Below are 21,322 nucleotides of genomic sequence, written 5' to 3'. Positions count from 1 at the left end.
TGCTTTATAAAGTTGATATACTCACCTTCTAAACCACTCCAAGAGGATGTCTGAATTGTTAGAGCACCCCTAGCAAAAACTAGAGTCTTGCCTCCAAAGATGGCTCATTAAAAATCTCCATACAGCTGTTGCAGCCCCCCTTGATAATATGTTCCAATCAACTTTCAGCTAAAAAAGCTTTTCCTAACATCAAACTTGTATCCCTTGGCTGAAGTTTTTCTCTAAGGGTTCTTGTGCTTACACAGTGAAGAAAAAATTGTTCACTGCCTTTCAGTTTTGAGGTTACAGGTATTCTCTGTTTGACACGTGCAGTGTTTTATTTTTTAAAAAAGACAAGTCCAGGGACGCCTGGGTGGCTCAGTCAGTTGAGCGTCTGACTTCAGCTCAGGTCACGATCTTGCGGTTCATGGGTTTGAGCCCCAAGTGAGGCTCTGTGCTGACAGCTCAGAGCCTGGAGCCTGCTTCAGATTCTCTCTCTCTCTCTCTCTCTCTCTGTCTCTCTCTCTCTCTCTCTCTCTCTCTCTTTGCCCCTCCACCACCCACTCACTCTGTCTCTGTCTCTCAAAAATGAGTAAACATTAAAAACATTTTTTTTAATTTTGCCAGAAGTCTGGCAAGAAGTCTGGCCCACTCTCCCAACTGGCAGCAATTGGCTGTCACCAGAGAATAGCTGTCCCCTGTGGATAGGGCTCCAGCCCTGCTACAGCGCTCCCCTGCCCACTGTTCCCACTACGCCAGAGTTACTTCTGTATGGTACCTGCTCGGCCCCAGTAAGTGTCTGCGTTTATGGTCCCACCCTGTCCAGTCTGTATGCAGTATCTATGGACTTGAGCCCTTCTTCCCCTCTTTCTTTACAGGCTCTGTAGCCTTCAACCTCCCCTAATTATTTTTTTCACCAAATTGCCTTCGAGTCCACTCCCAGCCCTTCATATGTCGTGTGTTGCAGCTCTAATGGCTAAAATAAGGATGTGAACATGCCATGGGAAAGTGACTCCCAGCTCTGAGTGTCTGATCCCCAACACAGACTTCCTGATAGCCAGCAGCACGCCCCTGGCTGCTCCAATGCCTCCAGCTGTTTTGGTGTCTCTGGTGTTTATTCCTCCAAGTGAATGCATTTAATCCTTTTACCTTTTAAGCTTCACTTTGCCATGAAACCATTGGAAGAATCACACATGGGGATGGGGCAGGCGATGTGCCCAGCAGCCCCCAGCTTGATTTTGCCAACCCTCCCTCTATCACTCAGTTCAGGGCAGCTACATCTAAGATAAAAGTTTTCCAGGCGAGCTTCGATGACCCTGCTCAGAGAAGGGCCACAGGAGGTTTAAGGATCAAATACCAACAAGGATTTGTGTTTGGGAAGGGGGTTGGGTTCTGCTTGAAAAGAACAGGAGAGATGAGCTATCTCTCTCCAATACTGTTGTAAAGTTGAAAGCACAGAGCCCAAGTCCCTCAAGAAGGAAGGGAAGGTAGATCTTAAAAGTCCTCATCACAAGAAAAAACAAAGTGTAACTGTGTAAGGTGATGGACGGTAACTGGACTTATTGTGATAATCATTTTACAATATATACACTATCAGATCATTAAGTGGTACACCTGAAACTAACATAATGTTGTATGCCAACTACACCCCAATTTTTAAAAAGAAGAAGAAGGGAAGGAAACCAGAATAGAAAGTACACAGAATGTGGAAATGGTTTATCTTTCCAGAGTAGTAAAATGGCCCCTTACTGCTAAGCATGAACTCACTTTACATTTCTCCCTTGCTAGACTCGGACCAGTAACAATATCAGCACTAATATTTGGACCACACATTTAATCCCCCCAAATCTGAAATTACCTCTCAACTACTAGCTTGCCATTTTTCAAGCTGAAAATAAAAGGTACACATTTTCCTGGTTTCTGAGGAGCAGGAGAGCCAGCTCATTGGGGTGAAATGATTCACTTAAGACAGCAGCTGAGAGAAAACCCCACTTCAAGTTTCCAGATGCCAGGAAACAAAATCTTTGTGTTCTGTTGTTGTTGTTAAATGTCTGGCTTTGCTATCTCTTCCTTGACCAAATAAATGTAATTGAATGCAGAAATAGCATATGGTCATTATGCTCTGGACTCGTATCCTAAAGGCTGGAAAGTTTTTATATAGTAAAAACAAAACTGTGCATTTTCACCTCCTTTACAATGATTCTTTACCTACTTAGAATCCAGATGCTCTGTCTTTGATTTTACTAATACCTCCCCTCTTCCAAAATAACCTTACAAGTCTGGAGTAATACGGACGTGATGATTTTAATTAGAGAGTATTATGATGCCATCCTATTGAAGCCATCCTAGGACAATGAGACTAACCTATAGCAAAAAACACTTTCTGTCCCAGGGCAGCTCACACACGCATGCATGCACACACACACACACACACACACACACACACACGCATCACACAAAACAATACTTTCCCATTCTGCATCCACTGCCTCTGGTGTTTTCTGTACTAAATCTGGTTCCAGTGTGTTCACAATCCAGCAGTGTTAAAAAAAAATGTTGCCTTAGAATTTGTTATTTTCAGAGTTAAGAGTCCTTGATCTGTACATATTTTTAATTATATATCATTTAACATTCCAAAATATGATGCTCATTTTCAATACTTATTTTTATCTTGATTCTCAGTAGGGCAAGAGAAGTTATATTCTTCTTCTTCAGTGTGATGGTAGTTTTAATCCAGTAAGAAGGGCCTCATGGTTAAGTTCTTAAATGGAGCCAGCAAACACAGGGATGCAGCTGATTGCCAGCCCCCAGTGCTGACAGCAGGAATCCTTTTATTTTGTGGCCACGTTGAAGGTACAGCCATGGATGTTGTTTTGTTATGTTTGTGCTATCAGTTTCATTCAGGTATCCTTGAGACTTGAGGGGATACAGAAGGTTGTGTCACTCGGGTTCTTTTTATTTGTCGTTGTTCCCAACAGTCGTCCCCACATTAACTCACAGCAGACACGATGAGAAGCCCTGTGGGAACCTCAGTCAAGTGGACCTGAGCCAGGTCTGTGCTGCTGCTGATCCCTCAGGGGTGCCTGGCTTTGCTCACTGCAAACACTCTGTCCGCACGATGAGCCCAGATTCGATTTTCTCAGCTGCGGGCCTTGGAGCTCATCCTGTGGCTGCTAGTCTTCCTGACTTTCCTGTCCCCACCCAGCCTCTCCTCTGGTCCCCCTTCACTCCAGGGTGAGGAGTGCTCTGGAGGGACCAGGAAACCAAGGAAATCAGTTCTGTCTCTTGAGATTCATTCCTCTAGTGGCTTCTGCAAGGCCCAAAGAGGAGAGAAACCATTTTACTAGGATGTTGAGACTACCCACAGACCAACTCAAAATAATGACTGGAATTTGGCCACCTCAGATAAACTCATACAACTTATCTTCGAGTTTTGAAACCTGGGTTCAACTAAATTGTTTTTTGTTTGTCTTCAGAATTTCTAAAAAGTGACAGTTCAAGAAAATAATCTGCATGCATTTTAAAGTATCATCACAGGAGGAATTTAAGAAACCTCTCTGGGCAGTAGAATTTTCTGTATTTATGTGTCTTTTTTCCCCACAATTAAAACAGTTAATAATAATGTATCAGTATCATCAACTATCCCATCAGTGTTCTACTCTTCCTCACAGTTTTTTTTTTTTTTCTTGAGTCAGTAGCCAGACTATGCCAATACACTGTGTTTGGTTTGGGTGACCACATAAGTCACCATCTAAATAAGGAAACATTTGGTAACAAAAGGGGACTCTATTAATAGTTATACTGGGACAACAGGCACAAACTTGAATTGTCATGGACCAATTGCGATGTTTGGTCATTCTCCTTTTTTTTTTCTTAACTGTGAATAAAAATGCATAACATGAAGTTTACCATCTTAACCATTTTTAAGTGTACAGTTCAATAGTGTTGAATACATTCGCATTGTTGTGCAGCAGATCTCTGGAGCTTTTTCATCTTGCAAAACTGAAATACTCTACCCACTAAACACTGATTTCCCCTTCACCCCTGCCCTCAGTGACCGCCTTTCCACTTTCTGTTTTTATCATTTTGACTCCTTTCAATACTTCATATGAGCAGAATCATATGGTATTTATCTCCTGGTGACTGCTTATTTCACTTAACGTCATACCCTCAAGGTTCATCTATGTTGTAGCAGGTGTCAGGATTTCCTTCTTTTTAAAGGCTGCTTAATATTCAACTGTAGGTATATGCTACATTTGTGTATCATCTGTTGATGAATATTTGGGCTCCTTCTACTTCTTGGCTGTTATGAATAATGCTGCAGTGAACACAGATGTGCCGGTATCTCTTCCACATCCTGCTTTCAATTCCTTTGGATATATACTCAGAAGTAGGATTGCTGAATCATATGGTAGTTCTATTTATGTGTTGAGGAATCTCTACACTGTTTTCCATGATGGTGGCACCATTTTGCATTCCCAACAGTAGTGCACAGGATTCCAACATCTCTGCATCCTTGCCAACGCTTGTTATTTTCTGTTCTTTTGATAATAGCCATCCTGATGGGTCAGACCTGATTACCTCATTGTGGTTTTGGTTTCCATTTCCCTAATGATTAGTGATTTTTGAGCATCTTTTCTTGGCTTTTTGTATACCTTCTTTGGAGAAATGTCTGTTCAAGTTCTTTCCCCACATTTTCACTGGGTCATTTGTGTTGTTGTTGTTGTTGTTGTCATTGTTGTGTTGTTGTTGTTGCCAAGTTGTAGAAGTTCCGTATATATTCTGGATATTAATCACTTATCAAATATATTACTTCAATTATGTTCTCCCATTCTGTAGGTTGCCTTTTCACTCTGTTCATTTTTTCCTTTGACATGCAAAAGTTTTGTTTGTTAGAGTCCCACTTGTCCATTTTTAATTTTCTTGACTATGTTTCTGGTGTCATCCAAGAAATCATTGCCAACTCCAATGTCCTAAAAGTTTTCTGCTATGTTTTCTTCCAGGGATTTAACAGTCTTAGGTCTTATGTTTAAGTCTGTAATCCATTTTGAATTGATTTTTGTGTATGGTGTAAGGCAAGGGTCCAAATTTATTCTTTTGCATGTGAATTTCCAGTTATCTGTGTCTTTCTTTTTAATCTGTAGAAACAAAAGCCTACCAGTTGCTGAAGCAGTCTACCCTTCAGGATAATATAAATCACACTGAAGACAGATTCCAAAAAGCGGATGTTTCTGTAATACAACTGTCAGGTAAGCAAGGGCATATTCAGTGCTCAAAGTGAGGATCCAGGGGACCTAGGAGGGCAGCCAGTGCCTGGTTCAAGCAAGGGTGGTCACCCTCTGAAGGTTTCTGGAGTTTGCTTTGTAATAAGCTGCCATCAGGTCAGAATAAGCCAATACTTTTTCAGTTCTTAACGAACAACAGTTTGGAAGTCTTCCCTCCTGGATATGTACAGGCCCCCAGCATGGCAATGGCCCAAACAGTCCCTTGGATTCTACCTGGTATGTCATGATAGTAACTTGTCACTAAGTACCACTGGAAACACCCCAAACTCCTTCTTTTCCCAATATCTCCCAGTTTCTCTCTCTCTCTCTCTCTCTCTCTCTCTCTCTCTCTCTCTCTCTCTCTCTCATTTTTTTTAAGTTTATTTATTTACTTTGAGGAGGGGAGGGGCAGAGAGAGGGAGAGAGAGAGAATTCCAAGCAGGCTCCACACTGTCAGCACAGAGCCTGATGTGGGGCTCAAAACTCACGAACCATGAGATCATGACATGAGCCGATTTCCAGAGTCGAATGTTTAACCGACTGAGCCACCCAGGCGCCCCCTCCCAGTTTATTAATCATCAGTGAGAGCATCAGGCTGGGCTACCTTCCCTCCTTAGAATGTTGGTTCTTTAAATAAAAATACTGCAAATCCCAGTAAAGCTAAATTTTAAGTTTAAATGTAGTTCCTTCAACTGTAACTTTCTTTGTTTTCATATATTGTGTTATTGTATTTTTATTATTTTCAGCAGTTTTTATCTTATTGTACCTTTTTTTTTAGTTGGAGTCACCTCAGCTCTCTTCGTGAAAGTAAATGCATTAAAGTATACTTTAATTGACCTTATTTTCACATAAACCACAGTGTCATAATTTCACCTAACAGAATGAATAGTGATTTTTTAATATCATGTAATTTCCAGTCCATATCCAAGTTGCCCAGTTGTCTCATGAGACAGACCTTTCTTTTGAGGGACATACTTACGGTGTATCAGACTTAGCTGTCTTTGGAGAGCTATTTCCTAGATAATAATATTAGTATTAGAATCAGTTACTGTAAAATTCAGTTATTTTGGCTATTTTGAGGATTCAGTGAGTCTTTGCAGGTTAAATGCCAGCACAGTGCCTGTTAGAGAAAAGCCCTTAGGAGAATGGTGGTTATTATTTGAACTCCACAAACATGAGACCTTGCTGTATAATGCAGGGCCTTTACCCGGATGGAAAGATACAGTACTGTGAACCTGCAACTGTGCTTTTCATCACCTTCTTCACATTTGAGTCACAGTATTAGAGTCCAGAGGGATCTTAGAAAGTATTTATCCAACCCCTTATTTTACAAATGAGGCCCCAAGACAGTGATGTCTCTCTCAGAACAGTACAGCCTGTTAGCAGACACACATTTGGAAGGGGACTCCACAAGTCTGTTTCTGCTAAGTATATTCATGATAGTTCCATGGACAGGTTCAAAGGATAAGTAAGTTTGACATAAGTTATAGTCCCTTGGATGTATATTAAACAGTTTGGTACTGTTAAGATAGTAATAATTAATATATTCATTTCTTAATCTATTCATAAGTGAAGTGATAGGTTGTATCAAGTCAAGCAGCCCTAGATCCAATTTCCTCACCTACCCTCACAATTATACTATATGCTTTGCAAGATTCCATATTTTCTAACACTGGGCTCACAGAGGTGCTTCTGATGGTCCTGGCTGTCATTGTAGTTAGACATTGCTTCTTGTATTTATTTTACCTTTGGTCACGGCTACCTTTTCACTTTCATGCTTACTCCGAGCCTAGGGACTTCTCTGAGCTCCAAAGAAAAGCAGGAAGTGGGATGGGACAGTGAAGGGAAATGGAAGCCATGTACCCGTATTAGACCTCACAGCGTTGTTACAGGTAGCCGTAGCGCTGTGGACCCTGAACTCAAGAGTTCATCTAACTGTTGAAGAAATTCAGGTTTCAATTAACTTCTGCTCATAGGTCTTATGCTGTGTCTCTGGACCACTTAAGGCAAGCCACTTAAACCTTGTGCCTTCATGTTCATGTCTGAGAAGACCTTGTCTGGTTAAGCATGGGGGACTCTCTTTGGGCAAACATGGACACCTCATTAAGGGGATCACTTGGCTGCAGAGGTTCTGTGAGACAGGCAGGTTACAGGTCAGAAACTCTGCCAGTGCCTTTCCCAGCGATGCCCATGCACTCTCTATCCATGACCCCAGTGACCACCAGTTGAGAATCAGACTGGTAGCTGACATCCAAGGGCACCCAGGAGATGAGGTGAGGGTTGCCCTGCAAGCTAGATGTCCCATGGGCATGGTCTGGTTCCTCTGCTCCAGAGAAAAGGTGGATTGTCATCTTCCCCATCAACCTTTTCAGGCTGATTAAAGAGTGGCCTTGATGGCTTTCAGTGGAGTTTCATTCTTCCCCACAAGATGGAAGAGAGAGGATTTGGCAGAGGGGTATCTGTCATCCTGGGATGTCAGTGATTTCTGTTCTGAGACCTGGTTCCCAGCACCCATCATTTTGGTGATTTCTCACTGCCCATGTGTTACAACAAGGTAAATTATCAGCATTTAGTGTCATAGGAGAGACCCATATGCGCAGACATGTGACTTGGTCATTTAAAATTGAGGTCTTTGAATGATTTTGTTTTTTCGTTTTTGTGGCTTCTGCATGTCACAGGAAGCCCCTCCACCCACCCACACGCACACACACTTCCTTTCAGTATTCTGCCAACATGTTGTTCCTTGCCTCAGAAGCTCCTTTGCCTTCTGGGGCTTGGACAGCATCTTCCCCCGTCGACGTTTGTTTCACCAAAGTTATTGTGAGGCTGCTTCTTCATTCAGTGCATTTCTCTGCTGCGTGGCGGCCAGCACTCACTCTCCACGTTTGTGCTTATCACAGGTTTGAACATTGGCAGCGGTATACTCAAGACAAAGACAACTAACAAAATCGCCTCGGAGGCTAGTTTTTCATCCAGCGAAGGAAGTCCTTTGTCAAGGTAAAGTCGTGAAAGCCTTTCTGAACAGCGGTCACAAGATGAGAACTGTCACTCCGTAATGAATGCAACTCTGGCTGCATATTATTTTGTTGTGTGACTTGAGGGAAGGTTATGGTTTGGTTTTTTGTTTATCTAAAATAACAGTTGAAACTCCAGTCTACCTTTGAAAATATTTGTGCCAGAGAGCCAAGTATTGTTTTGCAGCTGTTGTTTCGTTGGTTTAAGACTCAATTGACACCTCAGTGAACCACAAATTAGCGTCTACAGCTGCTCGCAGTAGGGCTGCTTAGAGACCACACAATGGAGGGTGTCGGAAAAGGGCAGAGAGAAAACATCGGGCCTTAAAAGAAATAAAGTGGCCCGTTTCTGCTTTCTGAGACGGCTGATATATATACTGGCAATTGCTGGGTATTTGTTTCTGTATTCCTCTTTTTCACCAGGCATTTGGGCAAGATTATTCTTCCCTTTTCTGATACTTCTTTGCTTATTGTCCATAAAGAACAAGATGTATCCAACATTTGCTGAACCCCAGCACCTCTTATAAGTTTTTCAAGCAATGTAAGTGAGTTGGTGAGTTGTGTGCTGGATATGTCATCGACATAAAATACTAGCCATGCGATGGCATTGGGTCGGAAAAAATATATAGATGGGAATCAAAGCAATTGTCTGAGGAAATACCTGCCTTTTAGGCTTTGGCTGCATATTGTTTAAAACTGCACAAATTTCCTTTTCTAATAACATTTCTCATTAAAAAGGTGTCTTTTAGATGCTTACATTACATTAGAATTAACTTGCCCTGACAAAATTTTAAAACAGAAACTTTACATTTCTAACATCATATCCAGTATCCCATAATATAAAGTGATTTGATCCGGAAATGTAGTATTTTTTAAATCAAAAAAAAAAAATCCTATTTTCACTTATATTTTGAAAAACATTATACTATTTTTAGGACTGGAATATCTTAAAATGAGATGGATTTTCTAAAATTAGGTTGTTGCTTTTCGAAACCCGACAAGTTCAGTTTTAGAAAACTACTCATGTAGTTACCAAAAATTAGCATGTTTAATACCTGGGTTTTCATCCTTGGTTTTGAAAGAAGTGGGAGGAAATGAATTATGGGATGGGAAGAATGTTCAAGTGTTATATATTTTTGATTATCCTGTAAATTCAAGTTCTACGTCTTGTAAAGGGTATTTTAAAAGACAGTAAGTTCTACAGGTAGGTGTCAGCACTCACTGTTACCATCTGGCTCACTAACACATCCTGTAGTTGTTAAAAGATCGTTGGAAATGGTCATCTCCATTATATTTTAGAGGCATTAAAAACCCCAATTCTTCTTGAACTTGTCTTTATATGTATATACTCTTCAGGCAATGTTAAAATACATTCAGAAAGCAGCTAGACCCAAAGAATGTTTTCTCGGCCTGGTAATTTCATGTCTTGTGTCTATATTTCACTAAACTAAATTCATACTTTCTTCCCCATCCATTTTGAGGCAGGGACCTTGTGTTACTATTGCTCCTGCATGAAATTAATTTTCTAAATAAATCATGAGTAATCTCATAACCCTCTTTAAGAAAAAAAAAAAAAAAAAAAGGTCTTCAAGGAACATTTGGTTCTAGACACTTGATAATAATCCAGTGATGAAAAAGGTCTGGGCATTGAGTGTGTGGGTTTGGCGTGCTGTTTGTTACGGTTTAGTTCTTTTGCTGGGTTTGGTGTTGTTAATACACCACCCTGGGCTTTGGAGAGCTCTGGTTTTGCTGTTTGTGCCTGGATTCACTGAAATTTCTTAGAGGCTTACATTTAAGGATCCCACTTACTGCAGTCACTCCTCGTGCTTTATTGCTTTTACAAGTGGTCTCGAAACCCAGTACTTGAGAATAAACATAACAGTGCAGTGCTGCTGTAGCACTTTTAAAAATTCTTCTTTGCTCTATTTTGTCAGTGAGCTGATGAGCAACCTCAAAAAAAAAAAAAAAAAAAAAAGACCCTGCTGGACCTAAAAAAAAAAAAAAAAATGGCTTCTTCTGATGTCCTAGAGACAATAATTATGATGTGCTAGTTAAGCCCAAACTACAGCTGAGGGATTTTACTTTAAAGCAGCGGCTTGGGTGCAAAAATGCATTTATAGCTCTTTGTCTGCACCTCATTATGTGTGGGCCTGATTCATTAAGTAATTGGTTTGCAGTTGTTTACATGAGTATTAAGGCCTTCTTTTCAGCCGCCTTTGAGAGATACATTGTGCAAATGTTGCCTGTGATGAATGCAGAATGAGGGCCAGAGGGTCCGTCCTATTGGCTAAACAGTGCACTCTGTTGAAAAGCCAGAGAAAGGGATTGGGTGCTGCTTTGCATAGCAATGACTTTCTTAATAAGCGTTACAGATTAATACACACCAGCTATAAAAGATGCAAAGAGATACTCTTAGCACATTTATCCATGCTCATTTCATTGTGATGGTGGTGGGATCCGGGTGCTTTCATATTCCGTTTTTCCGAGCAGCAGCTTCAGTGCATGAGCCGTAATAGAATCCGATGTTTATTGTATTATAAATCACGGGCAAGTAGGCAGATCGGCAACAGTTTATTATTAAAGATTCTTTCAGTGTAAATCTTTTTCTACCATTGTATTTGCTTCAGCAAAATCATTTTGTGGTTGAGTGGGGATGAAAGGCATAATGTACGAAGGAGTGAGTCCTAATAGGAAGCCGTTCTCCAAGTAAAGACCACTTGTTCCCTTTTGTTCAGGGGTGCATGCCAGAGCTTCCTCTCCTCTGCAAACATTGTCTCGCTTTACCTTCCCCAGGAAGCGGTTTTCACGCTCCCGGATCCATTTATTCAATGGAGAGTATATTTTAACAGCCTGCCATGTAACTTCAGTTTACCGTCTGGATCGAGATAACATTTTACCGAAGAAAAGGATGTGTGCTTGCAACATAATTGCCTGGGGGAAAGGTAGCAGAAGTCACCCAGCCATGGCACCCTGGCAGGGCCGCTGTGGGTGGCATTTTGTGTCCACCCTGCAACCACCAGAGTGGCCAGCGGAGGGCGCCTGGCCGCAGCTGATGCCGTGTCTCTCTCTTTGCCTGGTCACTGGGCCATTTTCCCTTGGGAGAATACAAAGATTGCATGGAATCAATACCAGTGAAATAAAAATGACGTATTCCTGGAAGTCCTTTAGGTTTTATTAAAGCACCCGTTCTCCGTCTCTGGCTTAGCAAATCTGCAATCGCCTTAAATCCTACTGAATAAGCAGCTGCCTAAATATCCTACGTGTTCTCCTCATAGACCCACCTACTTTATTTTTTTCTACACAGAGCATGAAAGAACAGTAACTTGCTAGATTAGCCGAAGGGAAGGAGTTAGCAAATTGACCCCAGGCAGTTTAAAAAAAAAAAAAAGAAAAAAGGCTTCTGCTGCAGGGTCCCTGGCTAACCATCAGGGGGCGCTCGGACTTTGTCAAATTAAAACTGTCTCAGCCTTTGGTCAGCCCTTAAAATTAGAATTTACAGAGATTTGTTGGCATACTCATGGGGTTCTTTTCCTTCCTGAATAATTTTATGCCTTCTATTTTTCAGAAATATATGTCTCTTGAGCAAAATTGTAGCTGAAGATTCTATTTGAGACATTTTAATACCGATTTTAGCTAGCAGTCAAAATCATTAAAAATTACAGAATTTGGAGTCTAGAGACCACATCTTCTCATTAGTTAATATTTTCAGTCTTATATAGTAAGACCCTAGAACAGGAAGGACACTTCCCACTAGTAGCCCCCCCCCCCCCTCGTGGTCTCCCATCCCATAGACCCCTGCTCTTGGCAGGACCCTCAGAGTCTCATTGCCAGACTCCACTGACATGACCTCAAGGTCACAATAACTTGGGTAGTTTGTTGACAGGCTGTGGATACTTATTTCCTTCAACACAGTATTGACCATGAGGTTGAGAATCATTGTGTTACTAATATTAGGACATCCCCCAGGTCTGCTGTTTTCCAGATTCCTCCTCCCACAGGGCCAAGAATGAGTGTCTGAAATCCTAGCCTGACTGTTGCACCTCTGCTGCTGTGAGTCTCTCAAGGGCTTCTGTTACCCATACCCCCCTCAAGCACTGCATGGCCTACAGTCTGCAGCGCCTTCCAGCCCGCTCCCCCATGTCCCTGTGCCCACTTGACAGCCTCATGTCATGCCCTCATACAACCAGCTATGTCATGAGCCCCAGCTTCTATTCCTGCTCTTTTGCTGGAATGCTTCTGCCCCACACTTTCACCTGGCTGATGCCTACTAGATTGTCAGGGCTTAACTATTAACCTTCTAAAAGTCTCCTAAGCAAAGGATCTGGTCATACAAGACCCCCCTCCTGTGGCCCCATGGCTATTTCTACCATCATCTGTAGCATAGGGATTGTAGCCATTTGCAGGTACCTTCCCCTCACTGTGAGCTCCTCACTGGGGGGCTTGGAGGGCTTTTCTGATTACCAGTGCTCAATAACTGTTGGACTTGCTGAGTAAGTGAACCTCTGTGTATAGCTCCACATTCACTCAAGCATTTGTCTTAGATGCCCTCACCTCTGGGTGGCATCACGTACCCAAGCTGCAGGAAATCATGCATTCCACAAAGGTCTCTGCATGAGTGTATAGGAGAGGGAGGGCACACACACATTTCCCAAGGGAGACTCCTGCAGTCAACCTCGATTGCACCCTCTCCAATCATGCACCCTGCATTTGGCTTCCAGGAAACACACTGGGCATGCACCCTCATACAGTGCATTACTGGGGTCCTCACCTAACTGCTGTCCTGTCTATTGGTAAAAGGATATCTGGCTCTTGGCCCTGAACTTGACATGGGCTCTTGGTATGTGCTAGGGGCCTGCACGTTACCCCCTAATTCTGCTGCTGTCAGTTCTCAGCTTACCCCACAGTTGCCCTTTTTGGCTTGTGTCACAGTTATTTTGGTATCTGTCTCCCCACTGGAGCATGAGAGGCCCAAAGACAGAGATCAAATGGGTGTTGTTTGTTGCTGTGGGCCCAGCATAGAGCTGATGTGTAGTGTGACCTATGAGACAGTGAATGAGTAAGGGAATGGATGAATGAACAAACCATTGCTCTGCCGACCTGCTTGTGCAAGGCCTGGCAGAGGCCATTTCCCTGTGTCCTCCCCGTCCCAAGTGCTCCTGCCCATCAGGCTCCTTAAGGAGGAGACTTCATGCATCTCAGGCCTGTTTCCTTTCTCTCTGTCCCCACATTTTCCCTTTCCTTGGCCACTGTGCCAGAGTACTTGTCACCTTCACTTAGAACCCATGACTGCCATCACCAAACCAAGCACATGCCTTTGTGCACCCGAATGCTGTGACAGTGAGCAGCACCAGTCCCCCACACCTGCCGTAGCCAGGCTGTCAAGCAGGATTCTCTCTATACTTACCAGAACACTGCAACGAAGGCCTACTTCCCCCATTTTGCAGACAGAAAACGGGTGCTCAGAGAGGTAGGGAGCTTGCCCAGGGCCACACAGGGAGCAGAGTAGAGCATCAAGGGAGTAGAGGCTGTCTGGCCCCAGAGCTGACACTGTCTCCCATCAGCAGTCCTGCACTGGGACAGGGACTGGCTGCCCCAACCCAGGTTCTCTCCACCCTGCTGTTTGACCACATCTCACGAGGTGAGACAGGTGTTTGCATTTGGGAAGCATCCATGTGCTGGGGGGCTCTGTCCTCGTCTGCCCCCACCCCCATCTGACAGTTCTGTGTGTCTTGAAGCACAGCCTTCACAGCCTCTCTGGGCCCCACCACCCATACAGTGAAAGCGCTGGATAATCTATAAGTGCTCTGCTATAATTTAATAATGGGTTTCTTAGAAGCTCATAGGTTTTCCACTTCTCATTTTGTCTCTACTTGCCAGTTCCACAAAGCAAAACTTCATGCTTACAGTAGGCCTTGCCATCTAATTTTGTATTTATGTTGACTGTGTTAACTAAGTATTCCTAGCTACATTAGCCTTTTGCTCATATAACATGAATAGTTGACACACATAATTTCAGTGATACCTTGTTTCACCACGATTGTGGATTGTGCACGTGGGTGCCAGGTGCTGCTCTTCGAATAAAAACTGTTAAGGCCCTGACCAACCTTGACTTCTTAAGTTTAGCAAGGATGAGAACAAAAGTGACTTTGATTAGAGTTGTCCTAATCTGGTTTATCAATAGCAGGGGAATTCATAAACAATTACTGAAAAGCATCAAAAAATGAGATGGCTTGATGGGTAGACAGAGGGAAGATATGTGATAAAGCCAATATGGCAAAAGGTAAATTAAGCATCCCCTTCATGGGTATGTGGTATTTATTGTACAGCTATGGGGAAAAAAATACCTAACCTGCTGGGAAATTCTGCAGAGGTCATTGTCCCATTATGATGAGACCAACAGAACATGGTCACATTTTAATTTAATCCATTGTCTGTGGTGTTTTACCTGAAAATGGTTTGTTTTGAAGTAGGACCTCCAATCTAATTGTAACCTTCTGGGGAAAAAAAATCAAGTCTGCCATCTTGGATTCTAAGAGTTACCCATGAAAGACCATGCAGGGGACAGGCAGACCCTTTGGTGTGCTGTAAGTATGGCAGTGTCACCTGTTCAACCGGCTCGGTGCACTGTGGCCCCAGGGCCAAGTCTTGGCCTCTGCCTGCTTTTGTACACCTTCAAGCTAAGAGCGGGTTTTACATTTTTGGGGGATGAGGGGAAGCAAAAAAGAGGGAGAAGGAGAATCTTAAGCAGGCTCCACACTCAGCATGGAACCCAACACAGGGCTCGATCTCACAACCATGAGATCATGACCTGGACTGAAATCAAGAGTCAGACGCTTAACCAACTGAGCCACCCAGGTTTTTACATTTTTAAATGGTTGGAGGAAATCCAAAGAAGAATGATGTTGCATGACACCTGACCTGGAAGTTCTATGAAATTCAAATTTTAGTGCTTATAAGTGAGGTTGAATTACAATACAGCCCCACCTATCGTGTTCATGGCTTGTTTCCATGCTACAGCCACAAAGGTGAGTTGTCCTACAACCATATAGCCCACAACAGCTGAGCCATTTACCCTCTGGCTCTTTACAGCAAACCTTTGCCAACCTCTGTTTTACAAGATGAAAATGTTACTTTCGTGCTCTTAGGGAAGACGAAGCAGTCAGACTCCAAGTATGTGTGACCCAATCCCATGGCCTATAAGACTAACTCTTCCATTTCTTATACTTTGCCAGAGTGAATGTGTTCCTCATCTTATTTATTATAGTAGCTCAAGTTGACTATATCCAGTATTCCAGGGAAAGTTCTCCCACTATGCCCGTTGGCCTTGTCTTAGCTTTACACATTAGGTGTGACTCAGAAAGAACCGTTGACCCTAAGAATTGCATGTGACTCTAGGTCAGCTTTGAATTGGGGTGTCACATTGGTGGGCAGAGCTGGCTTCCCAAGGGGAAACATAATTGCCCCTAGTGCATGGGGATGGAGTAGGAGACACCTGGAAGCAGTGTCCACCTTTCTCAGTGGGTGACGTACATGCATTTAGTTCTGCAGATTTCTTGCACGATTCCGGTAAGAAACTTAACCTGATTCTGAAGTCACAGAAGTAGAAACATGAAAGTCAAATAATGTGCCAGCAACTAGGTCGAGTGTCTTTAAGCAGGGCCCTGCTCTTGGTGAGCTTCATCTTTTCATTCTGCACATAATCACCAAGCGCAAAGCCCTGGGTTACCCAGGGGAGCTGAAGCAGGTGCCATCGCTTCCCTCACAGAGCTCATAGTCTATAGCAGAAGTGATCACACATGCATTAGTTACACAAATGAGTGTAAAACAGCAACTTGGGTGAGGAATCAGTGGTGGGTGGGGGAGCAGTAGGGGAAGTGAGGCTGCAGTAGAAGGACCCAACCAAGTCTGGGGATCAGCCTTTGAGGTGCTGTTCACGATTTAGGGAGTTCATCAAAAAACAATGGGAAGGCTTTAAGGAGCTTTAGCAAGGAAGTGGAGTGAGAAGTTCATTCTTGCTGCTGAGTGGAAGATGGACTGTAGGGGACAGGGTGTGTGTGGCATCACCAGTTAGGGGCTGTTACAAAGGTCCAGGCAAGAGGTGCTGGTGTAGTTGGCCAGGTTGTGGCAGTGTGGAGGGAAGAGCAAGGATTGAATTGTAATACAGCCCCGTCTATTGATTTACACATCGGAGCTGACTGGGTGCAGGAGGGCCTAGGAGTGGAAAGGGTTGGGGAGGGAGCAGAGGATCCGAGTGCCCTTGACTGAAACAGGAGGGACCTGGCCTGGCAGGAGAAGAGAATCACAGTGGGGAGATTGTGAATTTAGTCATGGATGAGCATGTTGCCCACAAGGTGCTTGGGAGGCGGCCAAGTAGAACTAGCACATGAGCACAGGCCATGTTTCTGGAGCTCAGAGAAGTGGCTGGGGCCACGGGGATCTGGCCCGTGCTTATCTGCCATTGTGTCCTTGCTCTTAACAAGAGCTCCCTGCTACCACATCCCACTGCATCCCCCCACCCCTTTACTGGCCTGTGCGATCCTCTCTGGCTTTCAGAGCAGAGTCCAGGAGATGCCCTGCTTCCTCAGGGGTCCTGCAGCCACCCATCACCCACCCTTTGCTCCCTGTTCTCCCAGCCCTCAGTGCTCTACCCCTCTCCCCGCTGTTGCTCTTATTACCTGGACTACAGCTGGAGACTCTCTGGCCCCCACCAGCACTGTTCTAACCCACCTCTGCCTCCAGCATCTAGACTAGTCCTCATGAAATGAGAGGTAGGTAAATAGTAGACATACAACCCACAGTTGCATTTAGTGTGTGTGTGTGTGTGTGTGTGTGTGTGTGTGTGTGTGTATACACTAGTACTTTATGAAAGATGGATTCATATGGTCAGTGGCCACCTTACCTGCAGCCTCCATGACTGATGGTTAGTGCTGGGCCCTTTCATAGGACCATCCACTCTTCATGGAGAAACAGCTGTGGGCCACTAGTTGGTCATGACAGATAATGAAACAGGCACCAAGTTTAAAGGAAGCATTGACAGATATTGAGCCTAGAAAATGATACCTAAATGGAGCTTATTTTACAGGAAAAAAAAAAAACAAGTATGGCAGCTATGGAAAACAGCAGATTTTTAAGCCATAGGTTAGCCAGACTTGACACAAAGGAGGGAGAAGATAAGTTCACAGGGTTTCCTATGTTAAGAGGACCAGGGTCCTGGCCATGAGCAGTGACCATACACATTGGGGTCTGTCTTTTCTTGACATTCTTCTCCTCTAAGAGACTGGAATCTGTTTTAATGCAATAATATATAAATGTAAATCCCAACAAATACCTTGGCAAGAACAGGTTGCTAGGTATTAGATGCCATAGACACTAGCATCTTTGTGTATGTGATACCCAGAAACCTACACCTCGGTGTCCAGGATACTTACGTTTTTCTCTGTCTTGAGTTAGTGTTTTTAATTAAGCAGACTGAGGGTTTATCTTGGACTCCCTTGTCAAGCCATTAAGGATTGGTATCACTGGCTTGATGGAGATGAGGATCTTATCTTCCCCGCCAGCTTCTCCTTGTATTCTATCTTGGATTCTCTACTTCGGGTATTTCACTTTTAGCTTGTCTAAAAGTGCCAAAGCTTTGTCTGGACATGTTTTGGGAAGGCTGTTGAAGGGAAGTGGATCCTCTACCTCACCATGTGCTCATTGTCCTGCGCTGCAAGGGATGCCCGCAGGGCACACTATGACCGGTGTCTGCAGGGCCAGCAGAGAATGCACTCAGGGATACTGGTGATGCTGTCGCAATAGGGACCCACCCACCAAAGCATCAGCAAGTACCTCTGGCCACCGAGGTCCTGACATTTTCTTCTTCTTCTTTTTTTAAAGTGTTCTATTTATTTATTTTGAGAGAGAGAGCAGGGAAGGAGCAGAGAGAGAATCCCAAGCAGGCTCCATGCTGTCAGCACAACCCCGGTGCGGGGCTCTATCCCACGAACCGAGAGATCATGACCTGAGCCGAGATCACAAGTCAGAAGCTCAACTGACTGAGCCCCCCAGGCACCGCCTGACATTTTCTTCTTGCTCTTAAGACTCAGGGAGAAGTGTAAAATTTCTGGCCTTTCAGTGCAGTACTTCTTTGCTAATGTGCTCATTGTAAAAATATCAGTCTGTCATTTTTTTTGCAAGACTCAGGCTATTTCTTTATTTTTCAGGCATGAAAATGAAAAGAAACTAACTACCAATTTAGAGTCTAAAGGTAAGAGAAATCACTGGAGGCTAGATTTTCATCTTGTGTTTTAACCCAGAGTTGTTTTGTGATGTGTTTCTTGTTTCCTGCACCCTCCTGTAAGGACTGTGAAGCGTGTGTGCGATCACTGGGCGCCCTGTGGCTCTCCCCAGGGTGATTATGGTCTCTGAGGGGATTGGAGGGCTATCGAGGAACCATTCTTCAATGACAGGGCTATGAGCTGACAATATATGGCGTGCCATGGGCCACGGTGGCATAGCATTCTAACTTGCAAGTATGAATTTGCAGGGTATCCCAGCCTCCACATCCAATTGATTGACAACACTGGTATATTCTACCTGTGAAATGGTTTTTGACTCTGTCCCCATCCTCATGGCTAATGCCCTGAGAGTACCCACTGCTCATGACATGACAGGGCTCTTACAGTAGACACTAACTGGTTTCCTCCCATGTGGCCCCTCTCCCACTCCCCATTGTCCTCCACCTGGCCACCAGCATCTAAAATCTCATGTAACCTTCTTACCTTCCTGGTTAAAAATTGCTAATGCCTCCTGCTACGTGCAGGATAGAGTCCACAACTTTCTCCCTTTGTGGTCTGGCCACATCCCTACTTTCCAGCTCAGTCCCTACCAAGATCTTGTCCTCTGTGGATCTAGTCACAGTCAGCTTTTTCCAAATATAGATGTACCTCAGAGATACTGCAGGTTCGGTTCCAGACCACCGTAATAAAGCCAAATAAATTTTTTGGTTTCTCAGTGCCTGTAAAAGTTGTGTTTACACTGTACTGTAGTCTCTTAAGTGTACAACGGCATTCATTATGTCTAAAAAAGTGTTAATTAACATTAAATTAACTTAAAATACTTTAAAAATAATTAAAAAACACCTTATTGCTAAAAGATGCTAGCCATCATCTGAGCTTTCAGTGAGTCATAATTACTGATCACAGATCACTGTAGGAAATATAATAATGGAAATAATAATAATTGGAATAATGAGAGAAGTACCAAAATGTGACACAGAGACACAAGGTGAACAAATGCTGTTGAAAAAATGGCACCAATAGATTTGCCTTGTGTAGGGTTGCCATAGACCTTCAGTTATAAAAAAAAACACAGTCTCTGCAAAGCACAGGAAAATGGGGTATGCCTGTATACCACGCTTGTACTTCTGTGCCTTTGCTCATGCTGTTTCCCCCCCTTTTCTTTAGCACCATGAGCTCCTATTTGTCTTTCAGCCCCACCTTCCATGCTAACACTGTGGTATATCCTATGCAGGATATACCTATGCAGAGCTTGGGCTTGTTCTATTCCTGTCTGCTTAGACCCCCGTCCCAGTAGGTTGTGGTCGAGAGCGTGGGTATAAGTCCGACAACCTGGGTGGGACTCCTGGCTTCAACACCCGCTAATTCTATGATTGGGGCCAGTTACTTAACCTCTCTCAGCCCATTTGCTCAGTAAATGGAGACATTAACACTTACCTTCCCAGGTTGGTACAAGGATGAAATGGGGTTGTGTGTAAGAAGTCATCACAGAATGGCAGGTAGTGCCGTGGAGATAGCGGTGGTCATGGGGATTGTCCGTATAGCAGACCGTGTCCCACCACATCCTGTCCGACCACGCTGGAGATCACAGTGCAGTTCGTGGGCACGCTGTGGCCTTCCACCACAGGCAGCTGTGCATCTGCCTAAGGGCTTTCTCTGGCTGCAGGCGCATGCCCAGCCCCAATGGGGCAGCCCAGAGTACCCGGGAGTTGATGCCCTGGTTGAGAATGAGAATAACCTTCAACCAATGAGAAATGGAAGTTGGTCAATAAATAACCCCACTGCCTTACTCTTTGTTGGGACAATTCGAGGAGAGTTCTGAGTTTCTCAGAGAGTGCCCTGCAGGCCTGAGCCGCCTTGTCCACTGCCAGCCCCCCTCATTAACACACCCTCTGCTGGCTTCCTCTCTTCCTGTGTCACTATTCCAGCCCCTCCCATCGTTCCCAGGATCACCGCCCAAGTAAACCATGTGCACCCAAGGCCTCCTGTTCTTCCACCATGTCTTCCTTGTGAAGTATAGAAGGGGATCAAAGTGCAAGAGCAGCTAAGCTGAGGTGGTCTCAGGCCTGGTGAAATACCTGGCTAACCCTGCTTCTGTGTTAATCCTGATTTAAAATCCCCATCCTGCAGTAAAGAGCTGAGCACAACAAAAGGGGAAGGAAATATTCTGCAGTGTTTCCATAGAACACACTGAGATGTGCAAATTTGTGCAGTATGGACATGCGTCCAGATGCACCTGGTCAGGTTCAGCCCTCAGTGTCCCTAGTAAGCCTTTTGCAGGCCAGTGCTTCCAGTCCCCTGGAACCAGTCTACTGATGAAGCCAAGCTTATCAGAGTGGAGAGATGTTAAATAGCTGTCTTTTTTTCTCTTCCAGCCTTTTGGGATGAATCCGACGACAGTAACTCAGAAATTGAAGCTGCTTTACGCCCTAGAAACCATAACACATCTGCCGATGACTTTGGTGATTTTTATGACTAATAAGCAGTAACAACCATTGGACATAAAGTCATTAAATAACCTAAAACCCTGTGTTTGTATGTGATGTCCTAAACAAGCATGTCTTTTAAAGCTTCCTAATTGTTTAATAGGAGCACTTGGGACCATATTGCTACTGGAGTGAAATTCCATGGCATAAACATAAACTAGCATATTCATTTGAAGTGTTATCAAAAAACAAAGTGATATGCAATGCCCATCAAAATGTAAGTTGCTTTCTTTGTAGAAATTGACAAGCTGGTCCTAAAATTCATATGGAAATCCAAGGGACCCAGAATAGCTAAAACAACC

At 43.8% G+C, this 21,322-nt stretch overlaps 1 protein-coding gene across 2 annotated transcripts in view; it reads left to right on the top strand.

The window, feature by feature from the left end:
• KIZ (kizuna centrosomal protein) overlaps positions 1-21,059 on the top strand; it is a 144,855-nt gene extending 123,796 nt beyond the window's left edge. For both annotated transcript variants that reach the window (XM_060610971.3, XM_060610967.3), the window contains 4 exons: positions 5,124-5,228; positions 8,144-8,240; positions 18,460-18,503; positions 20,910-21,059. In XM_060610971.3, coding sequence (XP_060466954.2) covers positions 5,124-5,228; positions 8,144-8,240; positions 18,460-18,503; positions 20,910-21,013 — 350 coding nt within the window. In that variant the 3' untranslated portion in view covers positions 21,014-21,059. The remainder of the gene's footprint in view (positions 1-5,123; positions 5,229-8,143; positions 8,241-18,459; positions 18,504-20,909) is intronic.
• Positions 21,060-21,322: the final 263 nt, after the last annotated feature.

This window comes from Panthera onca, chromosome A3, assembly GCF_046562875.1.
Source record: "Panthera onca isolate mPanOnc1 chromosome A3, mPanOnc1 haplotype 2, whole genome shotgun sequence".
Lineage (NCBI taxonomy): Eukaryota > Metazoa > Chordata > Mammalia > Carnivora > Felidae > Panthera > Panthera onca.
The sequence above is the reverse complement of the archived record's forward strand: the minus strand, read 5'-3'. Positions and strand labels throughout refer to the sequence as shown.